Raw genomic sequence first — 24,836 nt, 5'->3', positions numbered from 1 at the left:
GGTGCGGCATACACAGATGCTTCTCCATCACTCCGACGTGAGGCGGGAGGTGGGAGATGCTCTTTTCTAAAGGGACCTGATTGTCCTGCTGGAACACGAAAGAGGAGCTCTACCATCAGGAGACTCTAAGCGAAGGGATACAAAGTCTGTCTCCAGAGGGGAAGATGGAAGAAGAGAACGATTGATCACTGCCTTTTATTGTTGGCCTCCATGGTTGAGTGTTTGCTGACAAGAACTGGTTTAACTCCAAGATGCTGTCTTGGAGACAATTGCTGTTTTCCGCTAAAATACAACTCTAGCAGAAAACATTCATTGTAAGTGATAACCGCCTAAATGCGTCAGTATCGGGCACGTGTTTACCACGTCATCTTCTCATCTTTGGTGTTACAGAAACCAAGAAGGAATAAGTAATGAGGAACAGAGATCATAAAACAAAGTATTTGATGGAAGCAGCAAAAGAGAGAGCTGGTATTGGCCCTGGGGCAATTCATCAGAGAGGTTGGTGCTTGAATTCTAAAGTACCACATAAAATACTTTTTCTATGCTTTGCTAGGTTATTCAGATTCTAGAGTTTAAATATTAACTACATGGCTTTCTTTTGCTTGCTTCTGGCTTTCTTTGCCATCCAAAGCAGGGCCTTTTCATCATCCAGAGAAGCCTCCTTTATTCTTTCCCTCTTTTTGTAGGGACCAACCAAGAGCCAGGGTCTGCACCCACAGTTGTTTTTTTTTTTTAACCATTCTTTGGACATTAAAACTACTTCTGCATATTACTTCTTTCTCTGATTTTATGCATGACTTATTTGTTTATTCACCAGATTATTGAGCCTATGAAACCTGTCAAGCTCAGTTCTGGCTACACGCAAAGAATACAGCGGACCACTGGGGAGATTTAGTTCTTACCTTCAGAGAGCTGGAATCTAATAGGGACTATAGGGGAGCATAGTTAGGCCAGCTAGCAGACAGGGATGAACACCCTGTACAGGACTATACTGCTTGGCATCGAATCGGATACTGTTGTGGGTGGAACTGTATCCTTTACTCCACACAATGTATGACCTGGAAGGCAACCTTGTTTGGATTTAGTGGTTTTGCTTGAAGATATCATTCAGTTGAATTAATTTTGGATGATCACGAAGTACCCTTTGTGACTGGTATTCTTGTGAGGACAAAGAGACTCTGAGCCCCACAGACTTTCGTGGGAGAAGAGGGCCGTATGAAGATGGAGGGCTATTTTTCTATTCTCTTAGAAAGAGGTGAATGGTATACCCACAACAGCAGGGGCCCTTGGATCTAACCTTACAGCGACTTGCCATCAACAGGCCTTTTGTGAGGATGTACCCCACATTTGCTGGCCCCATTTTGAAGCTGCCCTTTTAAAGCTGTCTCAACAAGGATGTTATGATGATTTCAGTTCCTGAAAGATACTAAGTGATACAAGCCAACTGAAGAAGCGACCCCTGTCTTTAAGTGGTGACAATTTAATGTTGACACAGATGACTTATATGCATGAAACACCAAGAGACTATTACAAATTAGAGTGTAATGAGGTGCTAAATTGAATGAGGCAGACTCTGAGATTGTTTCGCCACTCTGACAAGGGGATGCTCTTGCCGGGCGGACACGGCTAGGGAAGCTTCACACTTAGATGGGACTCAGTAACAGAGCCAAAAGATAGTTGTGGAATTGTCTCTGTTCTTAGGTCTGGGGTTTGGAACGGAGTGGGGTAGAGACCTAACACCATAGCATCTTTGCAGGGTTTCTAAACCATAGACGCCAAAGGCTGAGGTTCCTAATGTCACTTCAAACAAGTGGTCCCTAACCAGTGCGTATGTACTGGAAGAAAATAGATTGGAGAAGGGACATGGTTCCCAATTCCAGGGTCCAAACAGCCCATTGAGTATTTTTCATGCCCCATTTCTGTGTTTTCCTTTAAAATGTTTTCTTTCCACGCAAACAAGAAAAATGTGCAGTTTGAGGAATCAGGCAGTTCTACGATATTTGGCTCAAAAATAGCAAGCCCTTTCCATCACCACTGGTTTCTTCCAGCCCAGCAGCAACTGCATTCTCCTTTTTTTAGCTGATTATTTTGGTATTTATCTCTAGGTCTATAAATAGCATGCACTGCTGCTATTTCTTGGGTTTTCATATTTTAAAAACGAGCTGCTCAGTGACTTCTCCCCCTAGAAGGTGCAAAGCTGGGCTTTTTCTCTACACCTGCTCACTCCACTCATACCCCCTCCCTTCCCCTGTGTTTTCAAGAGTCCGTAGTCTCGTCATTTGGTCCACCTTGGCCCCATCGCGCTTGGATATGATGCTCAGACACATAAGCCATGTAGGGAACGGTGACAACTTATTTAGCTTTGAACATATGATTTGCATAGAATTTTTTTTAGCAGGTTGTGTATGTGTGTGTGCTGGTACACTCACCCAGTACACCTGTGTTGAGTGACAGGTGGATACTTGGTGTCCCGTTTTATCACTTTCTCTCTTATCCCCTTGAGACAGAACCTCTCACTGAGTCTGTAGTTTGTGTTTTGTTTGTTTCTGCAGGGTGTCTGATCATTAAAATCCTAGCCATCCTCCTGACTCTGAGCCCCAGTGCTGGGGTTACTAACCTGTATGGCTGTGACATCATCATCATCATCATCATCATTGTAGGTGTGGGGGAACCCAAGTCAAGTCCCAATGCTCAGTCAGTAAGCACTCTCATCCACGGGTCAGCACCTCTAGAATTATCTTTACACTTGTTGCTTCAATTTGCATATGCTAATCAACTTTTCTGGCGACTGATCTCTTTGGTTCAGTGTTTTGTCTTTCTTAATAGCAGCGTGTACACATCCTTATACAAGTCACAGACTATCTCTGAGTCACTGGTTTGCCACCTGTAAAGCCGGGATCATAATCCAAATTTACAGCATAATGGTGTCAGTACGCCCCAGCAAGGCCAGCAAGGCACTACCAGGAGGGAACACAGGGGGCCAAGCAAAATGCATTCACCTATTCCAGTGAGGCCAGTGGGGTGACCGGTGTTTGAATCAAAGTGTGAGGAAGGGTTCAGAGGAACTGATCCACTCCTGTATTTGGTGCTGTCAACGAATGGGTACCACTAAGAGGTGGGGACCTTTAAGATATAGGCCTAATGGGAGGTCTGGCTGCTCTCCTGTGCTTTGCAACTCTTGCATGCTCCTGCCACTCGAGTGACATCTGCCATTGAGGTGATACAGCAAGGGGCCCTTGCCAGAGCTGATGTTCCAGTTAAAGACTTCGAAGTCATAAGCTACATGCACCTCTCTTCTGTATAAGCAAGCTTCAAGTGTTTTGATGTGGCAACAAAACTAGGCTTATAGAGACTGTTGGCATTCGCTTGCTTGTATTTGGATGCTGTCATGAAGCATTCTTCTTTCATTTTATCATTTTATCTGTTCACCAGTCACAGAGGGGCCTTGGGCAGTGTTGAGATTTAGCACTCAACAAACAAACCCACCTTGACCTAACTGTGAATGCAGGCCAGTTCCCAACACCATCTAAGTCCCCTGATTAGTGACAGGCTGGTCCCCTGGACTTCTTTTGCCTTTCTTCGTGGTAAGGATTGAACGAGTCACCATTTGGAAAGACATCAGAACATGAGTCCCATAGAATTAGTCCCTACAAGTGTTTGTTGTATGACACCAGGAGCATGGCAATAAGGAAAACTAGCTTGGGCTAGGCCAAAATGGAAATCATTGGCACTTCAAAGACTGTTATCCACAACATGCAAGACAACCCAGGGAGTGGGTGAAAATATCTGCTGTTTAGGTATGTGAGAAGCAACTGAGACCCAGACTATGAAGTGAATTCCCATCAGTCAATAACAACAAAACCAAACAATTCAATTAAAAATGGAGCAAATGTCTTAAATGAAGATTTACAGATTTTTACATTTATGTATTTACTGTGTGTGTGTGTGTGTATGTATGAGTATGTATGTATGTGTGTGTGTGTGTGTGTGGTCATGCATGCCAAACCACATGAGTAGATGTCAGTGAACAACCTACAGGAACAGTTCTCTCCCTCTGGTGTGTAGGTCCCTGGGATCAAAATCTGGTCTCTAGCCTTTGCCACAAGTGCCCACACCTGCTGAGCCGTCTCCACGGCCCTTGAAAGAATATTGACAGCACTAGGCACTAGGGACTGTAAGCACAGCCATAGTAGATGACATTTTAGACCAACCAGAATGGCTGCCACTGAGAAAAAAAAATCCAGAAACAAATAGAAAAGCTGAAATCTTGGTGGGTTCCTGGAAGAATGGCAAATGCTGTGGCCACCGTGAAAACAGTACGGCAACTCATCAAGAATTTTAAACCCAGCTCTACTACACGAGTCAGTGGTTCTACCAGGGAGAACAATCCCCAAAGGAGTCAAAGTTCAAACAGGTCCCACTAAAAGGTGGCCCAATCTGAGTGTCCACAGATGGGCATGTAGCTAAAGAAGCGTGACACACAGAATATCCACAATAGAAATTAATCATGTTAAAAGGAAAGGAATTCTGTCCCCTGCTGCAACAAGGATGGAACCCGAAGGCATTACATTAACTGAACTATCAGTCACCCATGAAAGAACAAACATAGCCGGATTCTATTTATATGAGGCCCCAGAGTGGCCAAACTCAGAGGGAAAAAAAATATAATGATGGTTGCCAGGAGCTAAGGGAGGTTAATGGGTGTCAAACTCTATTTCCAATCCTTTATGTCAATTTAAATCCATGGCAACTGCTTTCACATCCTGATAGAATTCCCAGTATACCTTGAACTCCAAATCCATTCCACCAGAAATGCATACACATCTGTTGGGGTGGATGAAACTAATCCTGGAGATGGATGGTTCCACACAGTGTGAGCACAGAGTTATGTGCAAAGTATGGAAAAAAATGATAGCGTTCATGATATATTTTTTTAAACCACAGTTGAGAAGTGTGTGTTAGAATTCATTATTGGCTGTGTCTGCTGGCATCAGACCTATACAAGATCAAGCCAGCCAGGATGTGGGAAGGGCTCATGAAGTCCCACGTTAGTTAAGGGGCTGAGCTATTGGCAGTTGATGGCTGCTGTGGACAGGGGAATCAGTCTTCTTTAGGAATGTCCAGGGGGTGCCCCGACACCCACACACATAATGACAACACTAAGTGGACTCAGCAGGTTTAAAGAGAGTATATGGAATTGGAAACGGAAAGTGGTGGTGGGGCTGATTTATCAAACCCTGTTATGTGTATCTTTGAAATTCTCGATACTTCCAAACAGTACATTGTAAAAAGTGTTTGTTTGTTTAGGGTCCAACTCAAGAGTCAAACACCTGTCCAAGATCCTGGACAGATCTTCACTACTTTTAAATATTTGTTAAACTAAAAAGGAAACCCTAAAATTACATATTATATATGTGAGGTACATTTTTGTACTCCATACTTACAATTATTCCATGTCAACTCAACTGAGCTTTAAAAACAGTTTGAAAAATAATATCAAATCCAATCTCTGCTTCAATTGATTTTTAAACTAAATTTTTCCACTGAATTTTCAAAATCTCTTTTCAAGATATTTGGGGGCATTAGGATATCATTTAATGATTTGTGCTGGCTTCAGGAGCTATAGACAATGCTGTTTTACCATTTTTAAAAATAGTTATATCCTGTTCAATTTTAACATGTCAAAAAGTATCTGAACAACAGGTTGAATTCAAGCAGTAAGGAGTTCAAAGCCCACACTTTAAAAGATACACACGAATCCTTAAATCTTGTTTATCTGGTGGGACTAAGGAATTTCCATCGGAAAATATACATATGTTTTGATTTAAAAAAAATTTGAGTCAATGTCAATAAGATACTAGGCTGTATTGTAAAATGACTATTAAAGCTTATACAGGACGTTGCACTTTGAGTTAAATGTGGAATGTTAAAGAGTTGGGAATTCTGTTTTAAAGGGCGAGGGCAGGAAACTGTTAAGGCCTTGCATGCTGTTAGCAGGCTGTGCTTTGCTGGGACATCGCTTCTTATGTACCCAGAAGCCGGGGACAGAGATGGAGAGGCAGAAGATACACAGTGCTGATCGACCCTGGGATTTGTGTCAATATCCAGATTGTTTGCTGAGGAGAAGCAGTTCTCTGCTGGCTGTCACTTCCCCACTGTGCATCTCCAAAGGAATTACCTGTCCATCTCCATTGTGTGCTTACGGGCAGTGTGGTGCAAAAGCATTGTCCCAGGCATAGCCGGGCTGCAAACTGGGGGACGGGCAAACTATACATGCACACATTGTTTATATGAATTTTTCAAGGAGGGAAAAATTGAAAGAAGAGAAAATCTGATCTCTACACCATTGTTGGGCAAGTTGGCAGCACCTTGGGCTTGAGGGTACACCCGTTGTCAAATCTTGGCATGGGAGACTTTGTTCTGGAAGTTGGGTTGGGAGTCTCTAGAACCTGAAGTTCGTGCTGGTAGAATTATGGTTTTCCCCCTTGTTGAGCTTACTGTCACCTTTTTCATCTTTGTGTTACAATACCCTGATACTTCTCAACTTATACAGGCAATATGCAAAGATTTGCACTGTGTAACTGTGTATATCTAAGTTTGGCATTGGTGAAGCCCATCCTACCAAGAGAAAAAGAGGGAGAGGGAGACAGAGGAGAGGGAAGGGCAAGAAAGGGAGGGAGAGGAAAGAGGGGTGAAGGGGAAGAGATAAAAAGGAGAGAGGAGGAGGAGGAGGAAGAGAGAAAGAGAGAGAGAGAGAGAGAGAAAGAGAGAGAGAGAGAGAGAGAGGAGAAAGATTGGTGCAGGCAGGCATAAGAAACTCACAAACAGAATGCTGCATAAGAAGGAAGCTTAGTGATCTTTCAAGCCAATAACCAATAACAGGCAGGTAAACTGAGGCCAAGAAAGACCACATGCTGTGAGTCAGGGATAATGCATATGGAAAGGTCAAGTTCTCTTTCTCAATCAAACTCTAGACACCAAGGAAATAAGGACAACAACCAACAAATGGGAATTCCAAAACCCAAAAATCTTTGGTGGAGCAAAGTTCGCAGTTACCTGAGTGGGAAAAAAAATAACTACCTAAGAATGTCTGAAAATCTTTGCTAGCTGTGTGTCTAATGTCTATAATATTCAAAGAACACAAAAATCTAAGTGACAAGAAACCAAACAGACCCAGTGAATAAAAGGGCTAATGAGATAGACTGAGAGTTTGAAAAAGATAGAAACACGAATAGCCAATAGACACAGAAAAAAATGTCCAGCCTCCCTTGCCATCAAAGAAATGCAAATCAAAGCTATGTGGAGATGTCATTTGACTCTAGTCAGAATTTCAGTCATTGAGGAAATAAACAACAAATGCTGAGAAGGATGTGGACTACATTCCTGGTGGGAATGCAAAGTGTCCATCTTCTGTGGAGATTAGTATGAAGGTTTTCCAAAAGCCCAAACTAGATCGACTAAATTTCCCAGCTAGATCTACTAAATTTCCACTAGGGTCTTGACACAAAGGATCCCTGATGTGGGGTTCCCCTCTGTATGCTGTGAGTATGTTTTGTTACTATTGATTAATAAAGAAGCTCCTATTGGCCTATGGTAGGACAGAATAAAGCAAGGCAGGAATTCCAAGCAGAGATAGAGGAGAAAGTGGGTGGAGTCAAGGAGATGCCATGTAGCTGCCAAAGGAGACATGCACCCCCAAACCTGGCCAGCAAACCATGAGCCTCATGATAATACATAGAATAATAGAAATAGGCTAATTTAAGATGTAAGAGTTTGCTAGAATTATGCTTAAGCTATTGTCCAAACAGTATTGTAATTAATATAGTTTCTGAGTCATTATTTCGGGGCAGCCTGGAAATGAACGAACAGCCTCTTCCTACACACCCCAAGTAAGATGCCACAGAGATATTTTCACATTAACACTTCTTACAGTATTATTTGTAACAGTTAAACTATGGACCAGCGTAGATGCTCAAGAAGAGAGGAGTAGATACAGAAAATGTGGCATATATACACATATATAAATATGTATGCACATACATACATATTTAGTCATTAAAAAAAAGAATAAAGCTGTGATATTTGCAGAAAGGTGGACTTGGCCTTTCATATTAAGTGAAGTTTTGGAAAGACAAATGTCCTCTGCCTTTCCTCTTTGGTGGTTCCTAGATGTCATACAGTCCTAGAAAATCACATATACGTGGAAAAAATGAAAGTGGATTTGTCTAGAGAGCAAAGAGAAAAAATGGGGTAAAAGTGGGGGGAGAATGGACATGGGATGAGGACAGGGAGGGAAGTATGGGGGAGCGGCAAAGGTAGGAGAGTATGGAGGATCAAGAGAGGGTTGAGGAGTATGGAGTGTGTTCAATGTGGAACACATATCTTTAAAACTTAAAAAAATATAGACAAAGTCAAGTTCTCCAACTTTTACTTCAGCCTTTTCCCCCTTATGCAGATGCTCCCCAGATGGTAAGCTATCCATGAGATGAGAAATCAGGAGTTCTTAGGACCCCTGAACTGGAATGAGAATCTCCCTGGAAGAGTGTGGTGTGAGGAGCCAAGATGTAGAGGGAATTTTGTGATGTATACTTGGTGCCTTCGACCTTTCTAAAACTGTAATCCCTGGCCTTTGATACCAAGCTTCCACTGTCTGTCATACATCTCAATATGCCACACACATATTCTTAGGTCAACATCTGCCAGAGGGCAGGTAGAGAAAGACTCTGTAGTTAGGAAGTTGTCTTGTAATTAGGTTTAAGGTTTAGGGCTTTTTATTTTCACATTCTGTGACCAACATTGACAAGTGTCCAAATTCCTACGCCACGGTGTTCTCAGCTATAAAGGGGCTGTGATGGCAACTGTTGCTACACGGGATATGTGAGGATTAAATAAAAGGTCTTAAGGAAATGTGCTCATGTGCTCAGAATAAAAACTTCCAGGAAGGGAGAAAGGAATGGGAGTTCTGCTCTGTGATGGGGGAAAGAAAGAAAAGCTCCTTGTGGCCAGCTCAGAGCATCCTTGAGTCAGTCTATACTGCTTAGTGGACTGGCAATGCAGGTACTGCAAACTGCTGTAGGAGCTCAAAGAAGCGAAAGATAACTCAGAAAGGCTGGTCCAGGTATCTTAGGGGAGCCGGGAAGAACTGGAACCCAGTGACACAGGTGGAAAAAAATCCAAGTTAAGAAAGTGAGTGCTACTCACTTGACCCTAAGAAAAGTCAAAGAATGCTGAACCCAAAGCCAGCATCCCCTATTCAAGGCTAGCTTCCTAGGACTGCCCTCCTCATCTGTAATCCACCCAGGGCTTTCAGGAACTTGTGTTACTAGTTAGTTAAAAAAATGTAATGCAACATTATCATTTACAGATGCTCTATTATTTAAAGACACTTAACAAGCAAAAAAGCGAAATTTAATGTCATATATATGGAAATGTATATATATATATATATATATATATATATATATATATATATATATATATATATAAAACCTATGGTATCTTCTTCCCATAAAGTTCTCCACTGTTTTCTAACATATACAATGCCAAGCAGTAAATATAATAAAGCAATGTGGTTATTGATGACATTCATCATCTCAATAAATGTTTATTAAGCATCAATTATGAATCTGCTACAAGGGCACAGTGGAGGAGCTAAAGGGTGCAATGAAGCTAAGAGGAAGAAGAGGAGGTATAGAGAGAAGTGGGATCAGCACTCCCATCATCACATACAATGACTCTGGGAGAGGGAGGGGCAGAGAAGAAAAGTGGGGGAGGGGAAAAGAAGAAGGGGAAGAATACAGAGTACTTGACAGAGTGATACTCTTAAAGTACATAATAATTATTCCAAACTTCTCGGGGAAATTCTAAATAAAATTAAACTTCCATGGGTGAGAAAGCAAGAAAATCCATAGCATTTTCAATGAGACTTTCCCTCCCCAAACTAAATTTACAAGCAGCAACTTCTTTCATCATTGTTTTACGAGTGTTTTGCCTGCATGTGTATATGTGTTCTATGTGAGTTCCTTGTGTTGCTGAAGGTCAGAAGAGGACATCAGACTGTCTGGAACTGGAGTTATAGGTGGTTGTGAACCACCTTGTGGGTGTTGGGAACTGAATCTGTGTCCTTTGCAGGAGCAGTCCAAGTATTCTTAACTACTGAACCAACTCTCTAATCCTAAAAAGTCCACTAAACTAAAGACCATTTGCTTGGGTGTGGAGCCGTCTCACATATCCCCAGCTCTCCCACAGATGAGATGGTCCTGTTAGGATGCCTTCCTTGTCACGAATGGATAGCATTATCAAGAAAAATTTGTACATCGGCCATCTTCTTTCATGGTTTTGGACTGTGCTCTAACTACAGAGCCTGCTAATTCTGTACCAACATCAAATGAGCAATGGTACCACACGTCTGGCACCCATGAGATCTGCAGTTCACAAGGTCTGTGGGAAGAATTAAGGGCTGTCATTGATCAAGCCAAGTTCTACCGTTAGAATGTGCAATCTTTGAGCACTTATTCCATCTCTGTTAAACTGCAAGAGCAGTCAGCTTATCTAGAGGAAGTTTACAGCCAGTTTGGGGGAAAAATTGCATATGTTTTACAGGTATTGCTTAACCTCATTCAGTTATCTGTGTGATGTCCAAATGACCTTCCCTAAGGGAAATTTTTCTCTTTGACTTCATAATGAAAATTGTAGTGTTTTCTTAAGCAGCTTCTTTGCTTGTCTCTCTTATATATTATGCACCTTGCAATCTATGTTTCTCTTTTTGCCTTGGCTGCCAGAAAACTCAGACTTTTTTCTATATCTATTAAATAAAGAAATACATATATATATATACATATATATATATATATGAACAAATATAATGCTCTCCCCCAAGGCTTTCCTGTACATTCTTGCACCTTCTATTTATAGTTTCAGAGATTTTAGAAATAACTGTTTTGAGGGAGGTTAAAGAGAAAGAGAGAGAGAGAGAGAGAGAGAGGAGAAGGAGAGAAAGAAAGAAGGAAAGAAAGAAAGAACAGGAAAAAAGAAAGTATAGGAAGACACACACATAGATAGAAAGAGAGAAGAAGAAGAAGAAGAAGAAGAAGAAGAAGAAGAAGAAGAAGAAGAAGAACAACAACAACAACAACAACAACAACAACAACAACAACAGCAACAACAACAAGAAAGAGAACTTTTTTTTCTTTTTGATTCCAGATTAACAGGACAATCATTAAGATAGCTAGGTAAGAACATGGTAGAGGGTAGCTCAGTCTGTGTGACCCTGACTTTGCAAGCCAAGGACCTGAGCCCAAAACACATGTGAAAATCTAGTTACAGTTGTCTGCCTGCCTTTAATTCAAACACCGTGACAGTGGAAACAGGTAGCTCCCTGGGGCTCACATGCAGCCAGCCCAGTCTATTTAGTGAGCCCCAGGCCAGTGAGAGAGAGCCTGTCTCAAAAAATACAACGTAGATGGCACCTGGGAAATGACACCTGAACCTGACCTCTGGCCCTGACTTGCGTGCAAACAGACATCAACATGCCTTCCATACACCTGGATAAGGAAGCCATAAATGAGGCAGGCAAGGCCATCCATAGGTCACCATCTGCAAACCGAAACTTTCATACTGGAGCGTGCTGTTGCCACGTAGAGTAGAGTAACCCAAGCTCTTGCTGTTTTACAAAAGACCTGGGTCACATCCCATTTGTTCCCCTGCAAATGTGGACCCCCTCCCTCCATCTTTGGATGGCTTCTCTCTGCTGCTGAGGACTTTTTGGAAGGTTCCTGTTAGGGCCTCTTGCTTTCATTTCTAATATTCAGCATGATGTTACCGATGACCATTCCAAGTCTACACAAAGAACCAAAACTCAACTCTGTCTATGGAAGAGAGGTGAGCCAGATCTTTTGGATGAACATGTGATTGCCTATATATTTTATTACTGCGTTGATAACAGTGCAAACCTTATAATGATGATTTAAAGGAAGCCTCCTTTTTTCCAGATGTAAGACCCTTCATTCTGCGGCTGCTGGCATGCAGATGTTTTTCCACATGAGTGATATCAGAGGATTTAATGTATACTGCTGCATATACAAGACACAGCATGGGCACTAATCCACTCTGGCAGAAGGTCAAAAGAGAGGGTGAGCTTCTGGCCTGAGCTCAGCTATAGGGAAGCAAATGTTTTATAGGGGCTGGTAATATCAGTTCTGGAAACATCTCTCCAACGACACCTGTGTATCTCTGGGTTGGCACAGGTGAAAGGTTAGAGCAACTTGGCTGCAAAGGTGATGAGAGTTTAGTGCCATGTGCTAAAGAAGGCACTATAGTCATAGAAAATAATGACCAACGACACAAAAAGGTGAGATGGTTGTTGCTTTGAGGAACTTTAGTGTTGGGAAAAAACATTTTAGGTCCTGGGTTTTATATCCAGGTCATCTCTTCGAAACAGAGGCCTGTTGGGCAATACATGTGTGCTGTGACTGTCCTAAGGACAGGCTTTGACGACATCAAATCATTAAAATAATAAGAGAAGGGCAAAAAAATAATGTTTTCCTGCCACGGATGGGCAGAATATGCTGGAAGGTATTTTAACGAACGGGGGTGGGGGGGCGGATCCCCAACAAAGTCTGATCTGCTCCCTGATCTTAAGATTCCAGTGTCAATGCCAAGGGACCAACTTAAAAGTATTCTGTGTAATTATCCAGCTAAACTTAACACACCCAAACACAGGGGCCCTGTGCTGGGGCTGTGACGACACCTGACACATTCAGCCGTTTTCATCAAACTCAATTGAAGATACCCCAGCACCCCTCTGCAGTCTGCATCTTTGGTGTCAAACTCCATTTTCAATCCTTTATGTCAAATTTAAATTCATGGCAACTGCATTCAGATCTTGATAGAAGCCCCAGTTTGCCCTGGACCCCAAATCCATTCCACCAGAAATACATGCACATGCGAGAGCGTCCGCACATACACGAGCCGGGCAAGTTCTCATTTAGCCAAGCAGGAGTGAAGGATGCTGAGTGACGACCTGCTTGCTCTAGCCTTCGCACACCCTCCGATAAGAGTCTGTTGGGAACAAGGCTACTATTCAATCAGGTTGTCTCCGCTCTGCTGGAGAAGTCGGCTCTTGTTTGGACCTTCACATTTGCCGTGGCAGTTTTTTCCTATTGGTGGAGCTAAAACTACTATCAGTTTTATTAAGTGAGCTGAACAAATTGGTGGAACTGATGACAAATGAATAATTTTGGCTCTAAACACACAGATCTGTCCCCTTCACCAAGATGATGAGCCCTTGATTTTTATACAAAGCCAACAGAAAAACCTGTATTGACAACCTACAATCTGATACGGCCGCCCAAAAAGGAAAGAGATCACCCTGTGTGCTATCACTAAGAAAACATTCTGAATGGCCCAGCAATAAGAACTGACCTCGCTTATGGAAATCATCTTTGCTTGGGCATCCATACATGCATAAAAGGATGTTGTTTTTAAAAGCTCACTTTCTCTTTAATAATTGTCTGTTTTTCAAAAGCGATCAGCAGGTGCACCTCATTTCAAAAGCCTCTTGTCCTTCATAATACAATATTCATCACGATTACATGAAATAAAGTATGAAATAAAAAGTAGCAAAACAGAAGCGAGGGTAGTTCAATTAAATGCAACATAATCTCTGCTGCAGAAAAAAAAGAAAGGAAAAAAAGAAAAGAAAAAGAGTGCTGTTGCTAAAATCAGGTTCTGATGAAAGAAAAAAAGGGAATATATTTCCACATATTTTTAATTATATAGAATTTCCTCAAACATGATTTTTCATAATATATTCCATTAAGTTAACATCATATTTGAAGAAAGAGCATTTTCCGATTTCATTTTAAGCCTGATTTTGAGCAATTACGGTGTCATTGTTCCACGGTAGAAAGGTTGAATTCATTTACTGTGTGGTTATGTTAGTTATGATTGATGTCTCTTCTCCAAATGATAAACCAATCACCCCGATGATGTAATGTCATTTTAAGAGTGCCATAATCACATTTCTCTCAAACTAGAAGCTCTGATGAGTTCTAATAAAGATTTATGGTAGATTAAAGGCCTTCATAATATCAACAATGGATTGCTCATTTGATGAGAGATTTGATTAGATAATTTTTTTTTTAAAAAAAAAGAATATGAGTTTGCTAAATATATCAGGCCTGGCTTTGAAGAAGGGCATGGGCTATCATAAGTAGCAGTCTATCGGTCCATTTTCTGAATGAATCATCCTAATATATTTAGGAGGTCCTCTATAATTTGAGAGGTTGGGACCATTGGTAGCTTATATTCATGGATAGAGCCAAAGCAGTCTTTTCAGAGAGTATTCTTGACATGCAAATCTCTCTCTTGCTCTTTTTTTAATTTTTTTAAAATTTATTTATTATGCATATAATATTCTGTCTGTGTATGTCTGTAGGCCACAAGAGGGCACCAGACCTCCTTACAGATGGTTGTGAGCCACCATGTGGTTGGCAGGGATTGAACTCAGGACCTTTGAAAGAGCAGGCAATGCTCTTAACCACTGAGCCATCTCTCCAGCCCCCCTCTCTCTTGCTCTTAATGAGCGGGTTGATAAACATCACAAGGGGCTGTCTCAGAAGGCAGTGCCAAAGCTTTGGGTTAAGAGTAGTTCATTTGTGCCACGGCCTCCCCTCAGGTCATGGGTATTGAATCCTTAGGTAAATCCTGGGCCCTCCTCTGTATTCATTTGTTCAGGTGAACATTCCACCAAGGGATAAATCCAAAATAAGGCCTGGTTATTGTTGTGCTTGAGCCAATTCTATCTAAGACGTAGGGAGTGGGAGGAGTTGAGACACAAAATCCTCAAAAGTAGAGCGGAACCACCTCGTGTTCCTTCCTGCTGTCCCGCGAACATGAAAACCCAAACAAGTCCTCTGAATTTAGAAGCTGTGTTTATCCCAGCGCCTCGTGATCAGCTCGTTAAATTCAAGGGAAGGGCACCAGCAGAGGGTCATAGAGAGGTCGTACCCCAAACACTTCAGTCTTCGAACGATATTCCATAATCATGTCAAGGGAGCACATTTTAATCGCAAAACTATATAAAACAAGCAAGGAAGGGAAGTCAGAAGCCACTGATAAAAAAAAAAAGCAAGGGAACTAAGAGGCACATGAATAGGGCATGTGAGGGTGTCCAGGGTCACTTGGCTGTGACCAGAATCAGAGTAATACAAAATCCAATATTCCCGTGTCTCCCCACACTTCACCTTTGAGCCCAGCACGCTCTCACAAGTAGCCATGGGCAAAATCCTCCCACAAAAGGAGGCTCAGAGCCTGTTTGAATCAGTGAAAAACCTCCCCAACAGCTGTGACCTTCAACAGATGCGTCTTAGAACGGCCACACCACAAAAATGACGAATGCGTTTCACCTTGATGCCCCCCACAGCACCTTCTCCCCTTCTTTGTGTCAATAGTTGTCACTTTGAGGGAGACTCACGAAGGTCAGGCACAACACAGCACACATTCAGACACCACAGAGTTTCCTTACCACTGCTGGCGGCTTGCTGGGGCCCTGAGCATGCTCTGAGCAGGTATGAATTGGGGGAGAATTCCTCATCAGGGTTGGTGTCCATGATCTGATGGGAGGTGTTGCTGTCTAGCAATGGCATCTGGCAGCTAACTGGTGGAGGATTATGGGAGCTAGGCAGCTGAGCAGATGGGAGGAGGCTAGACGAGGATGTAGGTGGAATGGGACGACCTGGGAAAGAGGACAGAGGGGTCAAAGGTCAGCAATGAGTGTCATGAGAGCATCCTAAGAAAGTCACATTGAAACCAGCTCACAATATATAATATATCTGTTAATGAGGCGCTCCAGATGAGCTTTTCAATGGTTTTGATGTTTCTTCAACATCCCAAATACATACCACTGGTAGTATGATACTTGATCCTTTATTAATATAATTCAGAGAAGGGCATCCATTTGAACAAAATCAGTCTAGAAAATTCTAGTTCTTTCTATCTAAGCCTTCCTCATCTCTCCCTAAACCATCTCCTTGCTGGTCTCCCAATAACTGTTCTTGCGAAATTGCCCACCAACTTTGGCACGATTCCATCTCTTTCCCACAGAAGTTAAGATGGCATTTCATAGGTAGAAATCAGTCCCTATCTTTGCACCCTCTAACGACTTTCCATTGTATGGGGAAAGAAATCTGAACTTCTCACGATGCTATGCACGCTCTGCCTTCTCTGGATGGTAGCTGTTCGCCTACTTCCCTTACCCAGAGGGCACCCTTCCTCCTCTCCACCTGGCTCTTTACTCTCCACTCAATTGAGAATTCTTATTTCTCTTGCTTGAACATGCCAAGTCACCCCACCTTTACATAGATTTGCATTCCCACCTTAGTGGACACACACCCCCACACTGCTTCTACCCCCTGTCCAATATTCTCCAGACTTCGGCTTCTCTCCAGTAAAGCTCTCTGTGTTTGCCTACTTGAAGCAGGAGCTACTTTTTCTAGCCTCTCTGCCCATTTACATGTCCTCATAGACGTTATTATCTATCGCTCAGACTTGTATCCTCAGTGAAGAAATAAGGTGGTTACACTAAGCTCAAATCCTTTAGCTTAGAGCAGAATGTGAAAACAGGTGGAGAGGACCCATGTTTTCATGCCAGTGAGTTGGTCAGTCATTGTATCACATGGTTTATTGGAACGTCATGGCAGATTCCCATGCGGCAAAGCATGGCTGCTCCGTGCCATAAGGAACAGCAGTCATGCCAGTAACGTGGGCAGTAACCTGGAACTGCCCTTGGGTAGAGGAGGTCCCTTTCACACGGACGACTAGTGGATCCTCTTTCTCCATGGCATCGGCCTCCTGACATCGGCTCCTGAGCAATGACAACTATTATGTGTTCATCACCAACTGTACCCTTGTATTTAGGGTCATCAGAATTGGTGACCGGCTGGTTTGTTCCTAAGCAAACTAATGGAAATGAGCAAGGAGGAGCGGCCCATGAAGCTGGGGTGTGGAGAGGAGGGTAGGATGTTTGGAAAACAAAGGAGATTCAGACAAACAGTTCAATCCCGGAAAGTGTCTATGCCTGAAGAATTGCGCTTTCCCGAAGAACTGTGTACATAGACGTATTTTCAAACATTCAGGTAGATACCAACACTTGCCGCTACTTTCACAACTGCATTTTCTGAATTTATATTAAATAAACTACATGGTGACCTAGATGGATGATTTGGGTTCAACAAGGGCATGTGTGTTGCTGAATCCTAAGGATCCCCCGCCATCGAGACCTCCTCTGAGGAGTGAGGAACAAGCAGGGTTCAGGTGATAGAAAGCAGGGCAGTGGGGCGCACTAGCATAGGATACTACAGGGGCGGAGGAAGGGGATGCTTGGTAGCGGTCAGGGTAGACAAGAAAAGAAAGATCCCTGAAAGAATGGAAGCTTAGGTAAGTCTCTGAAGAAAATGTCCTCTGGCAGGAGAGAACACAATGAACAGTAGCAATGAGGACTTATACCACTGTTAGCACGCCACCCTTTGCAGGGACAGAAATGACTCCCTTTGGAGGGACCAAAGTGACACAAAGCTGACGAGATTAAGATACTTTTAAAGTTTAAATGGCTTTTAGGCTTTCAATTTATATATCTCTAAGAATGTTCCTACAAGTATGTGCACGTTCCCATGGAAGCCAGATGAGGGTGGATACGAGCTGACCAATGTAGGTGCTGGGAACCAAACTTGGGTTCTCTGGAAGAGCTGCTCCCAGCCACCGAGGCATCTCTTCAGTCCTAAAGCCTAAATCATAAACTTCTTGGCCAGTAACATAATTGAAATGATGACACACCATCCCTGAGAAGTCCATGGGCAAATGGAGTTTGATTTGAAGCATGCAATACATTCGCAGGTGTTAGGGAATAATATAAGAGATGACATTTTATTTTTCAGTTGCTTTGGACTGGGTGCCATGGAGTTTTATCAGAATCAATGTGAGCATGTAGTCAATAATTCTCACATAGATCTCTCTTCAAACAATAAAACTCTAGCTACCACCATTGTAACTAGTACTGCTTATTGCACGGTATCTCTCTCCCTTCGCTGCACTGGTCTGTTTTCTCGCAACATCTCTCTTAGTCTCCAAAACAACCTCGTTAGGTTGGGATGACCATGTATTCCCATCACATGTGACAATAGAATACTCTCATTTTATAGACAAGAAAACGGAAACAAAGAAGAGAAGTTCAACTGTCAGCAAGATGTCAAGGGCAGGGCTTAAACTTAGGCTTGTCTTTCTCAAATTCACCCTGCACCTACACACAATGCTAGCCCAAATAGTGTGGTAATACAGGAATGAAAATAATAACCATAATAATATAGGAAATTTGTACAAGAGAGATACTTGCAAGGTACCTCCCCCAATCCCAGGGATTCTTTCAGATAGGAGCAGGGCACATCTTTGAACAGCCACACATAGCAACTATCATGGGTCAGAGTTCAAAGTTTTCATTGTTATTTTGTTTTGATGTTTGTAGCGACATTACCCTCCACCCTTCTTCAAGGCTTCTGACTGCAGATGGGTCCTGCCCAGGTCCTGTGGCATCAGTGCTGATGTCCACTTAACAGTAAGGCTTTAAAGTGAGGCATGTCTGAAACCGAATGTTGAAGAACAAGGGTGGCTGGAAGCCAATTTCTTTTTTTAAAAAAATTCCTTTGAGTGACTGAGGTGGAACTAAGGTTCAAGTGCAATTTTCCAGGAGCCTGATAGGATAGTTGCTGTGAAATCATTCTTTACATGACCTTCTGGGAATTTTGTTCGGTGTGAATTCATTTCATGAAGTGCAGACAACAGAACTTTTTAACATCCACAAATACTGACAAGGGAAGAAAAGTCGCAACACGGTGGAAGCCCTGGGGTTGCTTTGTGTACTGTGACTCTGCATCATAACATCGTGGGACTCTTGGTAGCTCCCCACTCCTCTGAATTCCTCCATTTTGATTTGGTTGTTTCTTTCTTTCTGCAGGCTGGTACCTGCCACTACTTGGAAAATTTCTGAGTCCCTAGATCTGCCCCAACCCAAACAGTGTGCTGTTCTCTATTTGTTAGGTCGTTTGCTACTTTCGTAGGCTTAGGCTACATTTGCCCCTGACTATTCCAACTGACAGAGACCATCTGTGTAGATACAAGTAGGTTCCAAAGTACAGGGGGGAGAGCTGGAACTTAGCTGGCTCTCTTTGTGGACTCTGTTTTCTTACAAAAAACCTTAGTGTGGGCAGGCAGCTAACCAGGTGACATGTTCTAGCTTGGTTCCCAGGTTACGGATGTCAGAAACTTCTCATTCCCAGTGGGTTCCCCAGCTTCTTTGTGATTGAGTATGAAGTCCTCAGCAAATGGACAGGAAGCCATATTTCTTATTGGTTACAAAGCAAAGAGGTACATGCAAAGGCAGCAATATGTCATTTATTAAGCTCCTATGGTCTCGCACACGTGTGAATGTGTATGCGCATGGGTTTTCCAAGATCCCCCATGTAAATCAAACTCTGATTAACTGCACGATTGGATCCTCCATGACCTTAAGCAAAGGGACTAATTCAGTTTGCTAATATATCTGTCTTCAGACAAGTAAGATTTTGTTATAAAAACTCTGTTATAGCTAGACCTGAAGCCAGACAAAGCAATTCCGTGCAATGTCTGATAGACGGATTATGGCTGTTGAAATGCCATGTGGAGAAGGATTCTGGTTGCACTTGCTTCCAGTGGGAGGTAGTGACATCATCCATTAGAAAACGCATAGCCTTGGACGAGGAGAGGCAGCAGATGTCCAGGGCTGATTTGCTATCCGTGCTCCAGGTTCTCACTCTTCACCCACTGCAGTTGTCCTGAAAGCTTCAACACACACCGTCTGTGGTGGGAAATCTGACTCCAACTCCCATCATGTCCATTTGCAGTGCATTTTGCTGCGCACACAGATTCAGGCCCCATCTTCGAGACTTCATCCAACAAGTTCAAAAGGCTACCGTTTTTGTTCCTCCTCCCCAAACGATAAATAGTAACAGCGAAATTGATGCTCTACCCGGCCATTTGAAATATCTTCCCTAATTGATGACAGAGGGTGTGCCGGAGAACAATGGCCCCAAATTCACTTGAAACAACTGGTTCTTTTTCATTGGAAAGATTGATAGGGAGCTGATATTAAAGTGTTCTGTGTAGGCAATACATAATTGATTTATGCAGTGACGGGGTGTCAGGATATTTGGTGGAGCAGAGAGATACACTTAAGACATGACAAAATAAAAAAGCGGCACCAGGAACAAAGGAATACAAAGATAAATCTGATCAGTGCTCTGATAGCTACTTGTCATGTTGCTGTGACAAAATACCTAGCCAAAGCCACCGATGGAAGGAAGGCTTCCTTTGCTTTCTTAGTTCAAATGAGAACAGGAGGAGCTTGAGACAGCAGGTCACGTTGTATCTATGGTCAGGAGGCAAAGACCAAGGCATATACAGATTCTGGACCCCACTATTCATAATGGGTAGGTTTTCCCGTCTCAAATGACCTAGGTAATCCCCCCAAAGCACACCCAGATGGACACTTGTCTCCAAGATGATTCTAGAGCTCCTTGGGTTGACAATGGCATTAACTTCCACACTCTTCACCAATTCCACGTAGTATGAGATCTTGCTTTATGCTGAGCATGGAACTAAATAATTTCACACACGCTCTCTCCTTTAACACCCACAAAACTTTCAAGAAATAATTACATTCTAATTTATCTCCCATTTATAGGTAGGAGAAGCTGAGATCAAATCTTGCCCCATTAGCAGCTGGGGAGCTACAGTTTGAACCCCAGTCTTCAAACCTTAGCCTTACGTGGTTCATTCTACTAGTACCTACACAAGTATTGCTTACTGGTGGCCAAAAAGTGCACCTTGGTGCTCTTCTGGCATGCACCACAGAATTCAACCCCAAGGAGGTAGCTAACCATAGGCAGAAACCCGAAAATCCCCTATGGTGCCATAACCTCAAGGACTTCATAAAATAGTGTCCATTGTTGAGTTCAAGCAAAAGAGCGGACTAGAGCATTTAAACAACGTTCCTTAACGATGGTTTGCAATCCCTGCCAACCCATTTAGCTATTTCACCAAGCCATATTCTGGGAGAGTGTGAGGCTTGAATGGCTGTAGGTGTCTTTCTACCAAGGGGAAGAGAGGATCTTGTCTGTGAATGAAGTCAATGGAAGATGAGAAGGGAAGTGGGAAGCTGAAGAAAACTTACTGATTAATGTTAGTAGAACAGCAGGATTCAGCCAAACCGGAAGCACCCCAGCCTCCTCCAAACTTTTCAAAATATGAGTCAATTGATTCCCCATGCCAACCTTTTATGTTCCTCTTTTAACCCAACTTTGAGTCTGTTGTTGGCACTTAGGCGGGAAATCAGCCTTCCTCAAACTGATCATCAAGCCCAAGTGGGAAAAACGACATGGCCAATACCACAAAGTCATTTAGCGGAACTAGAAACAGATTTCAAGCATTCTGCCCCCAGAAAAAGAATTTACATGGTCTTTAGGCTGAGTCCCTTCCTGTTAAATAACAGGAGATGGAACATGGGATCCCAGAGAAAGTATTTCTTGTGGGAAGTAACTAATGTGCTTATAAGAACATTGCAGGTCTCGTAGAGTGGGGCGGGGAGGCAGCAGATGGCTGTTCAAGTCTTCCCAATCCAGCACGTAGATAGCAAGTTTTCTGGGCTCAGTACTGCAAGAAACTCAAACTCAATGCATCGATACATAGCTACCGTGACTGGGGGTACTGAATTTCTTTCCTACATCTTAAGTGTTTGTTTGCAGAACAATGATAACCATGTTCTCCTGCCATTGTATCATGATACAGCTCAGACCAGCCTTGAATTCATGATTTTCTTGCCTCGGCCTCCCCAGAGTACAAATGCTTTCTAAGAACACAACCACCTCCACACCCGAAAGAAATTCTCATCATAACTGCAGAATGCAAAAATGATATTTGATAAGTGCAGCATCTCAAAATTAAAATATAGATTTCATAGTATATATTTTAGCCTTATATAAATTTATCTTCCTGATTACAAATATTTCCTTCTAATCTCCTGCTAGATCACTTCATCTCCATGAGAGGATTGTTGCTGCTGCACAAGGGTAATTTGATAATAATGTCTGCAGGTGTTTGGTTATACCAGTAGTGGCGGGGAATGGAGGCTTTTAGCGTTGAGTAGGCAGAGGTCGGGGAGGCTGCTAACCACCTTACAAGTCCCAGGACAGTCCCTCATAATGAAGAATGGCCCATTCTCACATGCAATGGTGGGCTGAGAAATCCCAAAGTCAAATGTGTGTGGCTTGGGAACAGAATACACAATGTGGTTCTGGTCAGTATTACATCAACTCAGTTGCTTTTTTTTTTTTTTTGACCGATAAAAACTGGGCAGATCCATGGGGTGTGACTCAGAGGTATAGAACCTGTCTAATATGCACAAGCCCTAGTGTTTGAGTCCCCAAACCAAAAAAGCGGTTGATATGTATTAGGAGTGAAATATGTGATTCCCTTACCCACATGTAGATATCAAACATGTAAATTTATATTATCGGTGGGAATCAAATATGGGGACTTATGCATGTTTGAGAGAGGTGAAATTTGCTTGCAGTGAGTGTAATCAGTTATTGAGAGGCATAGACCTTCCCGGGAGCTTGGAGAGCTCTGCATGCCATGAAAGAGTTGAGAGCTTCTACTATGGCAGGAGACTCAATGCTAGAACACAGTTCTAGGTTATGTGCCCTCACCCAAGGGATTTGCATTCTGGCCTCTTAGGTCTTCTCAGTGCGGTAGTCAATGGACTAACTGGGTTCGCTCTGTTCTCTATTGTGCCGTGGAAGATTTTGATTGTTTTTCCAGTGCGAGACCTAATTGCCTGCTTCACTCCCACTTCAGTGAAGCAGAGCCCAGTTAAGCATTGTCTTGAAAACAAATTATTTTCCAAAGACACTGCTGGCAGAACCCTCGCTATTGCACCCAAGCTCTTGTACTTAACTTATTGGAAAGGTTGCAAGCCATTGGACCAGCCCCAGTGAAGGTGCCTGATGCCGGAGCACCAGCAGGAACTGCCTTCGCAGTTTGGGACTGTGTATACTTGGGTGTTGCCACTACATCTCACCAGGATGTGTGTTTACACAACACACTTCCCAAGCAGCTCTGCACTTTAGGAGGTGTCAAATTCAGATCAGGTTATAAAGATGGAGGTTAGAGTTCACTTGTGAAATATTTTCTGTAATTTCTTATGCCGTGTCTTTCATATTCATGAGGCAAAATGGAATGACTCAGTGTAGCTTGCTCGTGGGAGGATACGGATCTTTCTTGTAGGCAGGGACAATACTTTTTATTAACATGTTGTGGAACTTCAAATGCTTTCTTTTAAACGAATTTTTGGAGATTTTTGGAGATGTGTGTGTGTGCCAAGTGTATAGCCCATAGGTGCCCTACAGGCCAGAAGGCTTCAATCTCCTGATACTATAGTTACAGGCTGTTCTGAGTTGCCTCATGAGTATGCTGGGATCTGAACTGAGATGTTCTGCTAAGAGAACCAAGTGTTCCTAACTGTGGAATCCTCTTTCTAGTTCCTCAAACACATTCTGCCTAGAAAATATATTTGCCCCTTCATTAGTATCTCGATGATTTGGCAGAATTATCATTTGTTGAAATGTAGTACTGCTTGGCATAATGCTCTGTAGGGGTGGACACTCCTTGTCTATGTATGCCCACTGAATATGTCATATGAGTCCAGCCTAACTAGGAGCCAAACTCTCATTGTGTAGACTTATAACAGATTTCTATTTAAGTAGTATGGGGGGCCAGTAACTACCATACTGAAGAGCACAGTCTAGGCAGCATGCCATAGATTGGATCTTAAATGTCCTCCAAAGGGCCATGTTGCAAACATTGGTCATGGGTGTGATGCTATTGAGAGAGACTAGCTTACTTCAAGAGTGGGGCCCAGTGAGAAGCTTTGGAGTCGCTGGGGGTGTTCCTGTGTAGGATACTGTGGTGAGGCACTCTGATCTGTCCCCATGAGAGGTTGGCTCCATCATGGGCTCTAACCATGCAGTGTGGTCTCAGCATAGGCTCAGATAAGATAGGGCACTCACGGATAGACAGAAACCTTCCAAATTATAAGGCAAAGTGAACATTTTCTCTTTATAAACTGATCATTCAAGGTGTTTGTTATAGTATCCGAAAAAACATCTAACACATATGGTTCAGGATGTCTAGCCTCTGTTGTCTCTCCCTTCTGTCTCTCTTCTATACAAAACCCAACATATTTCTGGATGCACAAACTTTTTCATGTCACACATCTTAATTTTCACAAGGCTGTCCACTGGATACACAACACTGTTCTAATTCATACTTACTTACTTAATTAATTAATTAATTTCATATAGGTGTATGGGGGCATATGCCATGTCATGCATGTAGAAGTTGTATGTGGAAGTCAGAGGATAACCATGAAAACACCAAACTGAAGAATAATAGGGATAGAAGAAGGAGAAGAAGTCCAACTCAAAAGCACAGAAAATATATTCAACAAAATCATAGAAGAAAACTTTCCCCACCTAAAGAAAGATGTGCCTATGAAGATTCAAGAAGCTTACAGAAAACCAAATAGACTGGATCAAAAAAAAGTCCCCTTGCCACTTAATAATCAAAACACTAAACATAAAGAAAGAATATTAAGAGCTGCAAAGGTAGAATGTCAAGTAACATTTAGAGGCAGACCTATCATAATTATTCCTGTCTTCTCAATGGAGACAATGAAAGCCAGAAGGCCCTAG

General features: G+C 42.5%; 1 protein-coding gene across 12 annotated transcripts in view; it reads right to left on the bottom strand.

Moving 5' to 3' along the window:
* The window catches only part of Tenm2 (teneurin transmembrane protein 2), a 1,235,501-nt gene that overhangs the window by 355,459 nt on the left and 855,206 nt on the right, over positions 1 to 24,836 (bottom strand). For 10 of the 12 annotated variants that reach the window (XM_075941316.1, XM_075941315.1, XM_075941317.1 and 7 more), the window contains one exon: positions 15,527 to 15,736. The exons of the other annotated variants lie outside the window; for them this stretch is intronic. In XM_075941316.1, coding sequence (XP_075797431.1) covers positions 15,527 to 15,736 — 210 coding nt within the window. The remainder of the gene's footprint in view (positions 1 to 15,526; positions 15,737 to 24,836) is intronic. 12 annotated transcript variants of the gene reach the window in all.

The sequence above is a fragment of the Microtus pennsylvanicus genome, chromosome 11 (genome assembly GCF_037038515.1).
Source record: "Microtus pennsylvanicus isolate mMicPen1 chromosome 11, mMicPen1.hap1, whole genome shotgun sequence".
In the NCBI taxonomy this organism is placed as follows: domain Eukaryota; kingdom Metazoa; phylum Chordata; class Mammalia; order Rodentia; family Cricetidae; genus Microtus; species Microtus pennsylvanicus.
The sequence above is the reverse complement of the archived record's forward strand: the minus strand, read 5'-3'. Positions and strand labels throughout refer to the sequence as shown.